Raw genomic sequence first — 14744 nt, forward strand, 5'->3', positions numbered from 1 at the left:
CCTACATTTTGAATTGTCTTTCTTAAAAATCATTGGTACGGGTTTCAGTTACGAAAGTCAGGAGGGTCTTCATTGGTCCAACAAATTTCTACTCACTAAATGCTAATAGAAAAAGATAAGAGTGGGAAGTCTTTTGTGTTGTTTGATGGGCTTTTGTGAAAGATGTTTTCCAAGATTATCTTAGCTATTGTCTTTATACCTCAGGGCCCAGTTGATGTGTCCTTGTGAGTCCTTGTGAGTCCAGCTCCAGTTGGGTCACATTCTGTATCCTCAAGGAGCAGGAATAATAACTCCAATATTATTTCCTAAATCAGTACCTAGGGTTGCTGTGAGCGGGAACTGATTCTATGGCACCTAACAACAAGATTTGTTGGACCAATGAAGACCCTCCTGACTATTGTCACTGAAATTTATACCAATGATTATTAAGAAAGACAATTCAAAATATAGACTCACTGTGATTTAGCAGTTTTTAGCCAAACTGTGAAGAGGTGAAACTTTTCATGACTTAACCCATTTGTAATGTAAGTGTATACTGATGTTTCTGTAATATTCCTTGGACTGGGGCACACATAGCTCTGGCAGCATGCTGGTCCATTTCCCACTTTTGCCTCTTGTAACATATGCCAAATAAAATCTTTCTTTTTGCTTTGCTATAACTTTGTGGTGATTTTACCTAGGACAGGTTTATCCTGAGCAGTTAGTCTATAAGCATATAGGGAGGCCATTTTGACTCCAGAAAAAGCAAATGGCTCCAAGAAACTAGGTACAATGGAGCTTACACAGAGAAGAGGAAGAGATATAGACTATCAACTGTTAGCTAATCTTAACTCGATTGATTGAACCCTACCCTCCCCCTTTACTGAGATCCATTGATAACAGGTTACTTCTGGCCTGGGTGCTAATAATTTGGCCCTCCAGTCACCTGCAGTCAGGAGGAATTTTGAGATTTAAATTAGGAGGTAGTGGTGTGATAGCTGTCCTTTCCTAGCAGGATAAGACAAATTTACATGGCTATAGAGCAGTTTCCGGCTATAAATGGGAATCCACTCCAAGGCAAGGGTTTGGTTTGGCTTTTTTGCAGTTTCAGGTTTTTTAAGTTAATATTTGGTTTCTGGATCAGAAAAACCCTAAACTCAAAGTAAGACATCTGTTATTGATTTTTCTATTCAACCATGTTAAAAATAGTTATTTTACTTTTATTTCAAGAGAGCTTTTCTTACCTAGGAAAGTAGAAATTCCTGACCCAAAATTAACCTGCTAGGGTTTTTTTTTCTCTGTCACACAAGATGGCAGTTCCAAAGAGCAGACCATAACAGAACCATTAACCTTTGATTAAAAGAGAAAGACTCAGCTTCTTTAATTAGAATTTCTGGAAGTCTCCTGACCGCAGGTGGGTGGAGGGATGAATCTTCTGTGAAGTTGCCTTTTTAATGTTAAGTAAGTAGCCATTAAGTACTTCCTCACCATGGAAAACTGTATTCTTTAAGCAAAAGTTATTTAAGTCTCTGAATTCTCCATTCTGTGGAAGTGGTTCCCTCTAGCATGAGGAAACTTTTCTCCAATTTGAAAATTGTTTATTAAATCATAGAGCAATCAAATATTGTATTACTCTTGTGAATTAATACATGATTATATTTTTAACAATGTTCACCTTTTCATTAAAACATTGCTAAATTTCTAGTATCTTTATGGCAGAATACCTGAGGTTATGTTGATCTCCTTCAAGAAAACTGGGAGGGGGGTAGGATTTATTCAGTCTGTATGCTGAGCAAATAATCTGAGAAGCTGGACTATGTGAAGAAGAACACAGCATCAGGATTGCAGATGACACAATCTTGCTGAAAGCAAAGAGGACTCAAAGCACATACTGATGAAGATCGAAGACTACAGCTTTCAGTATGGATTACACCTCAACATAAAGAAAAGAAAAATCCTCACAACTGGACCAATAAGCAACATCATGATCAAGGGAGAAAAGTTTGAAGCTGTCAAGGATTTTATCTTTCTTGGATCCATAATCAACACCCTCGGAAGCAGCAGTCAAGAAATCAAATGGTCATTGTGAGACCAACTAAGAAGTAGATAGGCCTCAGGTGACAAGCTGTGTCAATAGAAAACTTCCAAGCAAATACCAGCAGCATCTTGGGACCACTTGTTCCTTCTAATCTTTCTGTTGATTTAGGAAATAATATTGGAGTTATTATTCCCTCTCCTTGAGCATAGAGAATGTGACCCAGCTGCAGCTGGGCTCACAGGGACTCACAAGGACACATCAACTAGGCCCTGAGGTATAAAGACAATAGCCAAGATAATCTTGGGTAATATCTTTTAGGGAAACTTTCGCATAAAGCCAATCACAGGACTTTCTAATCTTTTTCTATTAGCATTTAGTGAATAGAAATTTGTTGGACCAATGAAGACCCTCCTGACTCTCATCACTGAAACCTGTAGCAATGATTAAGAAACACAATTCAAAATGCAGGATCACAGTTTCTAGCCAATCTGTGAAAAGGTGAAGCTTTCAATGCTTTTGCCCATTTGTAATGTTAATATACACCGATGGCTCTGTAAGTGGTCTTTGGACTCGGGCAGACACGGCTGTGGCAGCATGCTTGTCAGTCTTCCCATTCTTGCCTATTCTGTAATATTCTCTGGACTCGGGCAGACATGGTTCTAGCAGCAGGCTTGTCTGTTTTCCCACTTCTGTCTGCTCTGTGATATTTCCTTGGACTCAGGCAGACAGGGCTCTGGCAGCATGGTTATCTGCTTCCCGCTTCTGCCCTTTTGAATATATGCCGAATAAAACTTCCTTTTTTCTTTACTAAACTTTGTGATGTTCTTCCCATGCAACACTGTTTACAGTTGTTTTTCAGGCAATCCGACTAAAACCAGACTTCACACATGCGCCATGAAACAGTAGGTGGCTTGAAGGTGAATTCCATCACCATGTTTTCAGTACATGTCACCATTCTCTTGGGAACACACAGTTGCCAAGAGTACATGAGGAGCCATCTTTAAGAAACACAGTCCTTATCTTGTGCCACCAGTTGCGCGCGCAGCCTACATGCCCACCCCCACATCCCTTTTGAATATGCATGTAATTTCCCATACGTTTAATGAATATGTATGAATATGTAGATTGCCAGGACAAGTTCCTCTGGTTGTACTTGAACAGCTTCCGGTTAGCAGTCGATGCATTGACTGTTTTATACCATCAGGGACTCCAAATGTCAGAATTAAGAAGATGAGAAACCTCTCTCTCCTGAGATCCACCATCATAGGTTAAAGCAAGCATTTCAGAAACACAACTCCATGCCAGGAGACAAACTTTTGGATCCCTTCACCCTCCTCCCTTGTAATGCCAGAGGTTAATTTCTTGTCCTCGGGTCTAGAACTGACCCCTATGATGGCCACTAGCCATGAGTGATGATTGAGTACTTAAAATGTGGCTCATCTAAACAGAGATATGCTGTAAAAATAAAATGCACATCGGATTTTGAAGCCTTAGTATGAAAAATTGAATGTAAACTATCGCATTAATTGTTTTTATATTGACTACATGTTGAAGTAACATTTGGCTATATTAGATTAAACAAAATATATTATAAAAATTATATTTAACTGGTTCTTTTTACTTTGTTTTTATATATACCACAATAAATTTTTCCTAATAGCCACATATTATATATATAAAATATGTACACACATACATATATATATCAAAACATTTTCCACTTCATCATTTTTAACATGTATAATTCAGTGACATTAATTACATTCATCATGTTGTACGACTGTCATAAATGGCTCATAAATGTTTATTGGACAGTAATGGTTTATAGGCTTTTCAAGTTTGAGCTGATGATAGATTACAGACAGATAGGAGATAGATGATCAAAACCAATAACCAAACCCATTGCCCTGGAGTCAATTCCGACCCATAGCAACTCCATAGGACAGAGTAGAACTGCTCCATAGGAGTTCCAAGGGCATAGTGGTTAAGAGCTTAGCTGCTAACCAAAAGGTTGAGTCGATGTGAGTCCTTGGAACCCCTATGGGGGAGTTCTACTCTGTCCTGTAGGGTGGCTATGAGTCAGAATTGACTTGAGGGCAACCATTTTTTTAAAATCCTTTCGGAAGCCGACTGCCACATTTTTCTCCCAAAGAGCAGTTGGTCGGTTCGAACCACCAATCTTTTGGTTAGCATTGATTTAGAAAATAATATTGGAATCATTATTTCCTCTCCTTGAGAATAGAGAATGTGACCCAGCTGAAGCTGGGCTCACAAGGACTCACAAGGACACATCAACTGGGCCCTGAGCTAAAGACAAAAGATGGGACAATCTTGGAAATTATCTTTTAGGGAACCTTTCACATAAAGCCAATCAGACAGGACACAAAAGACTTTTCATTCTTTTTCTATTAGCATTTAGTAAATAGAAAATTTGTTGGACCAATGAAGACCCCCTTCTGACTGTCGTTACTGAAACCTGTACTGATGATTGTTAAGAAAGACCATTCAAAAGGTAGGATCACAGTTTCTAGCCAATCTGTGAAAACGGGAAGCTTTCAATGGTTTTGCCCATTTGTAATGTTAGTATATACCGATGGCTCTGTAACTATTCTTGGGACTCGGGCAGACATGGCTGTGGCAGCATGCTTGTCCGTTTTCCCATTCTTATCTATTCTGTAGTATTCTTTGGACTTGGACAGACGTGGCTCTAGCAGCATGCTTGTCTGTTTCCCACTTTTGCCTTTTTGAATATATGCCAAATAAAACTTTATTTTTGCTTTACTAAACTTTGTGATGTTTTTACCCTACAACAGCAGCCAAGCGCCTTAACCACTGCACCATCAGGGCTCCCTGATCTAAACAGTAAATCAGAATCTCTGGGGACTGGGCACAGGCCTGGATACTTTGAAATGATGGCCCAGGTGAGTCTGATGTGTAGGCAAAGCTGAGAATCACTGGTCTAGGATCACGTGGAGCTCGGGAGGAAGAGAAACCCTTTTATGGGAGCTTTTCTGTGCTTGGAGTGCTGCTGGTAGCTGGGGAGTAGATCCAGGAGCTGGGGAAGGTGAGTAACAGCTCTGCTTTTTTTACTTGTTTCTCTAGTCTTCGCTCAACTGTTAGTAACGTTAGCCGAGTTTCTATGACAAAATTCCTCCTCCCTTTCTTTGAGTGTTTGAAAGTCCATCTTTGAAGGGTTACTGAGGTCTCAAGTCAAACTCCTCTATGTACAAAGGTTGAAACAGAGCTGGCGGGAGCCTCTCCCACTGACTCCTTTTTATAATTGCCAACAGCTTTTTATTATTACAGTAAACCTGTGAAAGCCAGAACCTGTGTGAGGCAGAAACCTGTCAGAGAAGGAAAACTCAAATATTTTCCACTAACAGAGAGCGATAGAAAAATGGTAAAACTGCGTTCTGTCAAAGGCAGCAATCTTGCAAGACCCAGAAGAACAAGGCATTCCCGTTGGTGGAGTTCTTCATCTCACAGGCTTCACTGTATTATCTTTTTAAATGGGAGGTTGGCGTCACCATTGAAATGCATATGCCTGTGTTTTTGTATCTATGCGGAAACCCCTCCTTTCTTTGTCCCCTTTAATTTCACTCAGAATTGGCGCCAAGTCATCTTTCAGATGGTTTGCTCTATCGCCTGGGTGAATTCGGAGCTACCAATTTCCCACGTCCAATCTAGACTTCTAGACTCATCTTTCTGTTTTACCACATGGTTATAAATATGGAAAGTGTTTTGGTTTATATAAGCTACCTTTGGAGCCCTGGTGGTGCAGTGGCTAAGCGCTCACCTGCTAACCGAAAGGTCAGCGGTTCGAATCCACCAGCCACTGCTCGGGAGAACGATGTGGCAGTCGCTTCCATAAAGATTACAGCCTTGGAAACCCTGTGGTTCTATAGGGTCACTGAGTTGGAATTGATTCAATAGCAATGGTTTGGTGTGTGTGTGGGGTGGGGGTGGGGTGGGGGGGGTGGTGTGGTGGGGTATGGTGTGGTGTTGGGGGTGTGTTTTGGTTTAAGCTACGTTTTAGAATCTTAGGGAAAACCCTAATGCTAGCTGGTTGTTTTGCAATTGTTGTTGGGTGCCATTGAATCGATTCTAATTCACAATGACCCCATGTGACAGAGTAGAACTGCCTCGTAGGGTTTTCTAGGCTGTAATCTACAGGAGCAGATCACCAGGCCTTTTCTTCCATGGAGCTGATGGTGGGTTCAAACCAACGACCCTTCAGTTAACAGCCAAGTGCTTAACCGTTGTGCCACGAGTGTTCCTTGGGTTTTGCAATTATATGAACCATACTCTCTATCTACAATCAAACCTATGTAAAGAATCAGGTATGGACTTCCTGTGCTGTATCGCTTCCATTTGTACTCACTGTGCTTGTCTTTACTTTGTTGTTGTTGTTATAATTTATATAATATTGTTAAATGACTTTTTGTATGTTTCTCTTAGCTACACGTCAATATCTTCTAAAAACACTCTCTTCATGTTGTTACGTGCTGGTGAGTCAGTTTCCAACTCATAACGACCCTGTGTTACAGAGTAGAACTGCCACATAGGATTTTCTTGGCTGTAATCTTACAGGAGCAGATGGTCAGGTCTTTCTCCTGAGGAGCTGCTGGGTGGGTTCAAACCACCAACCTTTTGGTTAGCAGCTGAACAACCGGGGCTCCTCCTTCCGTAAAGATTACAGCCTAGGAAACCCTAGTGGGCAATTCTACTATCACATGGAGTCTCTGTGAGTCAGAACCGAATCTATAGCACCCAACAACACAGTTTCCATGTAAGATTCATTTCCTTGCTGCAGTTGGAATCATGTTGCTTGTAGAACTTTCTTTTTTCCACTCATGATTATAAGTGAGCGTTGTATAATGATCACCAGCCTTAAAAATCCATTGGATTTTGACACATTTTACTTAATCTATCTCTAGCTTTACAGAATTCCTTTTGTTTGTGAGTCCATTGGCTTTTCTCTTCCAAATTGTCCTTATTTTGTCCATATAGTTACTGGGAATATTAGGACTGCATTTCTTTAAATCAGCAGAGAGATTAAGATCTCAGCTTCTGGAATAAGATTGTGTTGATGAGAATCTTGGCTTTAACACTTGACAGCTGGGAGAAAAAGGGCAATTAATCGCTCTAAACCACGTTTCCCCACTTTGTAAAGGTATCATCCATACCTGCTGGCCTCATTTAACCCTTACAGAAAGGGCTTTAAACTCTGAACTACTGAGTAGCATATAAATGTGGAAAGGAAAAGGGGGACAATTGTGATCATTTCCCTTCTAAAAAAGGAGAAAAATATGAAATCTGAAGGAAGTTATTCAGACAAACCCTCTTAAATTTACATAATGTGCACATTTTAACTATTCGTTGTCTCAACGTACCATTTTTTAAATGAAACGTCTTTACTATTTCTGATAATTATTATAGGTTTCCATCTGAAACTTACTTACATTGTAAAGTGGATATCTAAATGTCTTCCCTCATTTTGGGTAAACTGTTCAGAACTGATCTACAACAGTGTAAGATTAGTCCAACTCTTACAGTCTGTTCCAGGTTTGTCTGATAATTCCATCAATATATTCTTATACAGACGTATTCTGTTTTAGTTCTTAAGGCATAATTTGATTTCATGACTGACTCAGAATCATGAATGGGGATAAAAAAGTTCTGCATGCAATGTGATTTCTATTAACAACAAGGAAACGAATCTTACATGGAAAAAGTATGTTGAGTGCCAGGAATAGGTCGAATTGCCTTCTATATCGATAACTCATTAATATTTGTAGCCTAATTGTTTACCTTAAAAATTTCCCAGATTTAGGATTGGTTTGCCAAATTAGATTAATCATTGGGTTTCTGCCTGGAATTTATATCTCGGTTGGATACTAATCTGGGAAGAATGTATTCCTTTATAAAGGGGCACCACAAAGGAGCCCTGAGTGGCACAAAGGGTTAAGTGCTCAGCTACTAACTGAAGGGTTGGCAGTTCTAATCCACCCAGAGGCACCTCAGAAGAAAGGCCTCTGGGTGGACGTTAATCCCCAGCCTTTTGGTTAGCAGCCAAGCACATTAACCACTTGCACCACCCAGGGACTCCCAAAAGGGTCCGAGACTCCCAAGATGTGAACCACTTAATGTCAAGCAAAGGAGTGGGAGAATTCTACAGGAATTTTGCCTCCATTGGAGAGGTTCTTGAAGGAGCAGGCTTGGCAGTAGAATAGCCCTGTTCCTGGCACAAACACAACCTGTATGTTGACATAGGAATGCTGAGTGACTATCTTTTTCTATTTCTTCCCTTAATTCCTTTTTTATAATTTTTATTGAGAATATACACAACAAAACGTGCACCAATTCGACAGTTTCTACATGTACAATTCCATGACACTGATTACATTCTTCGAGCTGTGCAACCATTCTCACCCTCCTTTTCCGAGTTGTTCTTCCCCTACTACCTCCCCCACTAACATAAACTCACTGCCCTCTAAGGTTCCTATCTAATCTTTTGAGTTGCTGTTGTCAGTCTGATCCCCTATAGCTCTTTAAAAGAGCGCAATGCTCGAGGCAGACTTTCTTGACTAGCGAAATTAAACTATTGTTTGGTTTTAAGACTTCAGACGCCTTAGTTCTAAGATCTCCCTCACGAGACAAGATGACATCTCCGGCACAGCTGGATTTCAACCTGCAGCCTCTTCTGGAAGAGCTTGACCAGGATGAGTTGGGCCAGTTCAAATCTATGCTGAGGTCCTTTCCCCTGCAAGAGGCATTTCACCAGCAGGAGCTCCCACACGCAGAAATGGAACAGGCCAACGGGAAGCAACTGGCAGAAATTCTCATCAACAACTGCCACAGCTACTGGGTGGAGATGGCAGCGATCCAGGTCTTTGAAAAGATGAACCGGGTGGATCTGTCTGAGAGAGCCAAGGATGAACTCCGTGGTGAGCAGAAACCAGTCCATACTTGTGCAGGGAGGAAGGAATAAGTCTCCAGGGTTTTAGAAATACTGAAAGTAACATTGGCCTTAGAGAAGGCTACCTGTTCTGAACACAAATGCTATTGTTACTTGCCCTCTAGTTGATTCGTTCTCATGGCGACCCCACGTGTGAAGAGCAGAACTGCGCTCCACAGGGGGTTTTCAATAGCTGTGATCTTCATGGAAGCAGTTTGCCAGGTCTTGCTTCTGTGGTGCCCTGGGTGGATTTGAAATGCCAACCTTTAGGTTAGTAGTTGAGCGTAAACCGTTTGTGCTACCCAGGGACCTTAACACAAATGCTAGATCTTCGTAAAGCCTGGTGGTATCTGTCCTGGTTCTGATATTTTGCTTATTTCTCCTTCTTCCAGATAATTTATATCTACCCTGACCTCCTCACTATATGTCCTTTCTTCTGTTTGAGATTATTTACATGACGTGTATTCATGATCCTATTCTTTCATCTGTCTTCCAAGATGTTAAATTATTGTATACTCTTTTCATTTTCAATTTCTACTTCTAACGGTTCCATCTCCATGTAGTATGTCTGTAAACACTTTCACACACACACACCCTCTCCCCCCCCTCCACCCTCCCCTCCTTAAACCTCTGTCTCCCTTTAGATCAGGGTTTTTAATCTACCAGGTGCCCCTTGGAAATTCTACAGGGCAGTTCTTTGTCCTTTAGGGCTGTTATGAGTCAGAATCAACTTGACGGCAACAGGTTTGGTTTTTTCCTTTTCTTTGGTTTAAGGAGTGCTGGGTGGTGCAAACAGTTAAGTGCTCGACTACTAACTGAAAGGTTGGCAGTTCAAACCCACCCAGAGGTGCCATGGAAGAAAGTCTTGGCAATCTGCTTCCGAAAGGTCACAGCCTTAGGACGTTTAGCAGCAAGCATCCCTGGCTTCTACCCATTAGATGCCAGTAGCGCTACCCTTCCCCACCAAGCTATGACAACCAGAAATATCTTCAGACATTGCCAAACGTTCCCTAGGGGTCAAAATCACCACCCCCAGTTGACAATCACTGCTTTAGATCACAGGTTGTCAGCCCTGGCTGTGCTTCAGAATCTCCTGGGGAGCTTTAGCTATACTGATGTCCAGGATCTATCCCCAAAGATACTGAGTCACTAATTGGTCTAGGGTTCTGCCTAGGCATGGGAGTTTTAAAAATTTCCTTGTTAGTTACCATTGAGCTAATTCTGACTCATGGCAATCCCACACGTTACAGAGTAAAATTCCATAGGATTTTACTGGCTGTTTTTTTTTTTTTTCTTTTTTTTACCAGAGCAGCTTGTCAGGCCTTTCTTCCATAGCACAACTGGGTGGGTTCAAACCACCAACCTGTAGGTTAGCAGCCAATCACAAATCAAATTATGCCACCCAGGGACCTAAAAACTTCCTAGGTAATGATAATATGCATCCAAGGTTGAGAAACACACTCTAGGGCTGCGCTGTCTAATATGATAGCCAGTAGTTACATGTGCCTACAGAGCACTAGTTCAACTTGAGGTCTGTTGGGAGAGTAACATATGCACTAGCTTCTGACTATGTTGTATTTTGCGCTGTCATTAATCATATTGATTGTATGTTGAAAGAGAAACTAGGTTAAAGAAAATATATTATGAAAACTTTACCTTTTTGCCTTTTATAATGTCAGGTCAATCCCAACTCATAGTGACTCTATAGGAGAGAGTACAACCTGCCTCATTGGGTTTCCAAGGCTGAAATCTTTACAGGAGCAGACTGCCACATCTTTCTCCCTTGGAGTAGCTGGTGGGTTCGAACCACAAACTTTTCTGTCAGCAGCCAAGTGCTTAACCAGTATGCACCAGGGCTCCTTTTTTAAGGTAGCTACCAGAAAATTGCTTTTGCAGCTGGCATATTTATCAGCTTTTGTGGCTGGTATTATATTTGTCAGCACTAGTATAACAAAAAAAAAAAAAACTCAAACCTCTTGCTGTCAAGTCAATTCCAACTCATAGAGACCCTATAGCACAGGGTAGAACTGCCCCATAGTTTCTCCAAGGAGCACCTGGTAGATTAGAACTGCCGACCTTTTGGTTAGCAGCTGGAGGGCTTAACCACTATGCCACCAGGGTTTCCAGCACTACTGTAGGGAGTATTTTCTCTCTTGCTCTTCCCGCTTGGGGTCTGCAGGATATCTAACACAGCTGTATCCCCTTAGTGTCATTAGTGGTGCTGTAACACAAATGCCACAAGTGGGTGGCTTTAAAGACCAGAAATGTATTGTCTCACAGTTCTGGAGGCTAAAAGTTCAAATCGGCCTCAGCGGTGTTGATTCCTTCCTTGTCAGTAGCTTTGGGCGTATCTTGATTCCTTGGCTTATAGACGATCCTCACATGACATGTCTTCCCCAGTGTGTGTGGCTGTGTCTATTCTGGTCTTTTTATAACTCAGAAGTTAATTAGGTTTAGGATCTATTCTATACTGGTGTCTTAGTTATCTAGTGCTGCAATAACAGAAGTACCACTAATGGGTGGATTTAACAAATAGAAATTTATTTTCTCAGGAGGCTAGAAGCCTGAATTCAGGGCACTGGCTCTAGGAGAAGACTTTCTCTCTCTCTCTCTCTAGGCTCTGGAGGAAGGTCCTTGTCTCTTCTGAGCTTCTGCTTCATGTGGCTTGGAATCTCTCTAGCACATCTCTGCTTGCTAGCTTACTTGTTTAATTTCTTTTATATCTCAAAAGAGATTGACTTAAGAGATACCCTACACTAATACTGTTCATTAACATAACAAAGACAACTCATTCCCAAATGGGATTATATTCATAGGTATAAACCCATTGCCATCCCAGTCAATTCCAACTCATAATGACCCTAGAGGACAGGGTAGAACTGCCCCATAGGGTTTCCAAGGAGCGCCTGGGGGATTCAAACTGCCAACCTTTGGTTAGCAGCCATAGCTCTTAACCACTACACCACAGATTGTCCATCCATAGGTATAGGGGTTAGGATTTACAACACATACTTTGGGAGGACACAATTCAATCCATAACAACTGGTGTGACCTCATTAACAAAAGTAAATCCCTATTTCCAAACAGGATCACATTCACAAATATGAAAGTCAGGACTTCAATACATATTTTGAGCAGGGACACAATTCAAATTGACACCACTAACTTTTTTTTAAGTTTCCTAGTTGTATTCCAGTTAGGGATCAGCTTAACCTTCCCTGTCTTTCATGGACAGATGAGGGCTTTTAGCTTCTACCTGGCCTCTGGGGATGACAAATTTGAAAATAATAAGATGAAACCCAGAGTTCTATGATTAGCAGGATTTGCATCTAAAGATAAATTTCATCCACCTTCCCCTTTTTCAGAAGCAGCTGTGAAATCCCTTCGTGAAAAGAAGCCTCCATCACTAGGTAAGTTACCTGGTACACAATCTTTTATTATGTAAGATTTTAAAACTCAGTGACTGACCTGTTTTAATTAGACAACACACTGAGTATTAAGAATACAAAAAAATATAAGACCTCATCCCTGCTCCTTAAGGAGGCACTGTTGTCCAGCAGGTAGGAGGAAGACATGGAAAACTAAAATAAGGCAGTGTTTATACTAGGAATAAATACATACAAATATAGAAAAAGAGAGTGAGCCTTCCCTTTGAATCTGGGTGAGCTGAATTAGATTGGATGGTGCAGATGGTCAATGTGCTTAGCTGCTGACCATAAGATTGGTGGTTCCAGTCCACCCAGAGGTGCCTCAGAAGAAAGGCCTGGTGATCTACTTCTGAAAAATCAGCCATTGAAAACCCTATGGAACACAGTTCTACTCTGACACACATGGGGGTCACCATGAGTCATTGACTTGATGGCAGCTGTTTTTTCTGGTTTGGATATTGTTAGCTGCTGTCAAGTTGACTGACTCCTGGCGACCCCACGTGTGCAGAGTAGAACTGCTCCACGGGGTTTTCAAGACTCTGACGTTTTGGAAGCAGATTCACCAGGCCTGTGTTCCGAGACACGTCTGGGTGGGTTCAAACCGCCAACTTTCTGGCTAGTAGTCAGGTGTTTAACCATGTGTGCCACCCAGGGACCCTGGTTTGGACTTTAGATTAGCCTAAAGCGGGGGTTGGCAGACTACAACCCGTTAATCAAATCCAGCCCACCACTTGTTTCTTATACACCTCACAAACTAAGAATAGTCTTCACGTTTTTAAAAAAATGGTTGGGAAAAATCCAAAGAATATTTCATGACCTATGAAAATCATGTGAAATTCAAATTTCAGTGTCTGTCAAAGTTTTATTTGAACACAGCCACGCTTATTTGTGGCTACTTTTGAGCTACAATGTAGTTATGACAGAGACCACATGGCCTGCAAAGCAGAAAAAGTTTACTATCTGTCCCTTCGCAGAAGAAAAGTTTGCTATGCTAACCTTTGGCCTAAAGAGTTTTTGAGCTAGTGATGATCTCAACATTTTCTTCCTTAAAAAAAACAAAACCAAACCCATTGCCATCGAATGGATTCTGACCCATAGCAACCCTAGAGGGCAGAGTAGAACTGCCTTATAGGGTTTCCAAGGATCAGCTGCTGGATTTGAACTGCCAGCCTTCTGATTAGCAGTCGAGCTCTTAACCACTGTGCCACCAGGGCTCATTTTCTTCCCTTTATCACCAAAATACTTTAAAATATGACTTGTGTTTAAGGCAATAGTAATTTGGGGAATGGTTTGAAAAGTCCTTATACACTCATTCATACATAAACCCCAGATGATCTGAATACTTCTACCAGTGCACAAAATGTTAAAGAGCCCATAGAGATGAACTAAATATCATCTGTAAATCAGCAGTCTTTTAGATTTGACATTTGGTGATGCTTTAAGAAATTGCCCTTGCCACGAAGCGAATGTTCAGTGAAATATTCTGAGTAAACTAGCACCAGAGTTCTTGGTTTAAAATTGTTTCAAATCTCATTCTCAGCTTCTATAACAATGTCCTGGTTGTATTACTTATATATGATCATTCTTCCTCAATTCTTTCAGGGTCCCCCACTCCTCCCCCACCCGCATTCCCTCCTATCCGCCAGGGCCCCCCACCCCCACCTGCTTTCTGTCCCTTCAGCCTAATCTTCAAAATGGACAAACAACTGGCCCTTTTCTCACTCAGCAGACTGGTCCTGGTTGATAATACTTGTAGTCTTACAGGAAGGCTTTGTGATATTAATAGTAAGATATTTTCAGTCAAGTATTTTTCCTTGAACTTTGGATGCTTATATCCATTTGCCTCTGGATATCTTCACAGAAGTCCATTGACTCACCAATTCATTATCCAAAATTGAATCTGAGATACTTCTCCCATTGTGACCCCACCATGTTCGTAGGTTCCTTTCCAGAACAATGTAACTTTACCTACCTTGTCAGAAACCAGGGAGTCAGTCCAGTCAACCCATGAAGCCTTTCTTGATGCCCTTAGGAAGGAGGGAAAAGGAGTGTCTTAGTCATCTAGTGCTGCTATAACAGAAATACCACAAGTGGATGGTTTTATCGAAGAGAAGTTTATTTCCTCACAGTCAAAGTAGCTAAAAGTCCAAATTCAGGGCGTCAGCTCCAGGGGAAGTCTTTCTCTCTCTGTCAGCCTTCTCATCAGTGTTCCCCCAGCCTAGGAGCTTCTCGGTGCAGGGACCCCTGTCTAAAGGATGTGCTCTGCTCCTGGCACTGCTTTCTTGATGGTATGAGGTCCCCCTGTCTCACTGCTCACTTCTGTCTTTTATATCTCAAGAGA

General features: G+C 41.4%; 1 protein-coding gene across 1 annotated transcript in view; it reads left to right on the forward strand.

Annotated features, from left to right (window-relative positions):
* Window positions 1–8476: 8476 nt before the first annotated feature.
* NLRP2 (NLR family pyrin domain containing 2) overlaps window positions 8477–14744 on the forward strand; it is an 18835-nt gene continuing 12567 nt past the window's right edge. Inside the window, exons 1-2 of the mRNA XM_023736235.1 lie at window positions 8477–8964; window positions 12341–12385. Coding sequence (XP_023592003.1) covers window positions 8679–8964; window positions 12341–12385 — 331 coding nt within the window. The 5' untranslated portion in view covers window positions 8477–8678. The remainder of the gene's footprint in view (window positions 8965–12340; window positions 12386–14744) is intronic.

The sequence above is a fragment of the Trichechus manatus genome, unplaced genomic scaffold (assembly GCF_000243295.1).
Source record: "Trichechus manatus latirostris isolate Lorelei unplaced genomic scaffold, TriManLat1.0 scaffold00087, whole genome shotgun sequence".
Taxonomy (NCBI): Eukaryota; Metazoa; Chordata; class Mammalia; order Sirenia; family Trichechidae; genus Trichechus; species Trichechus manatus.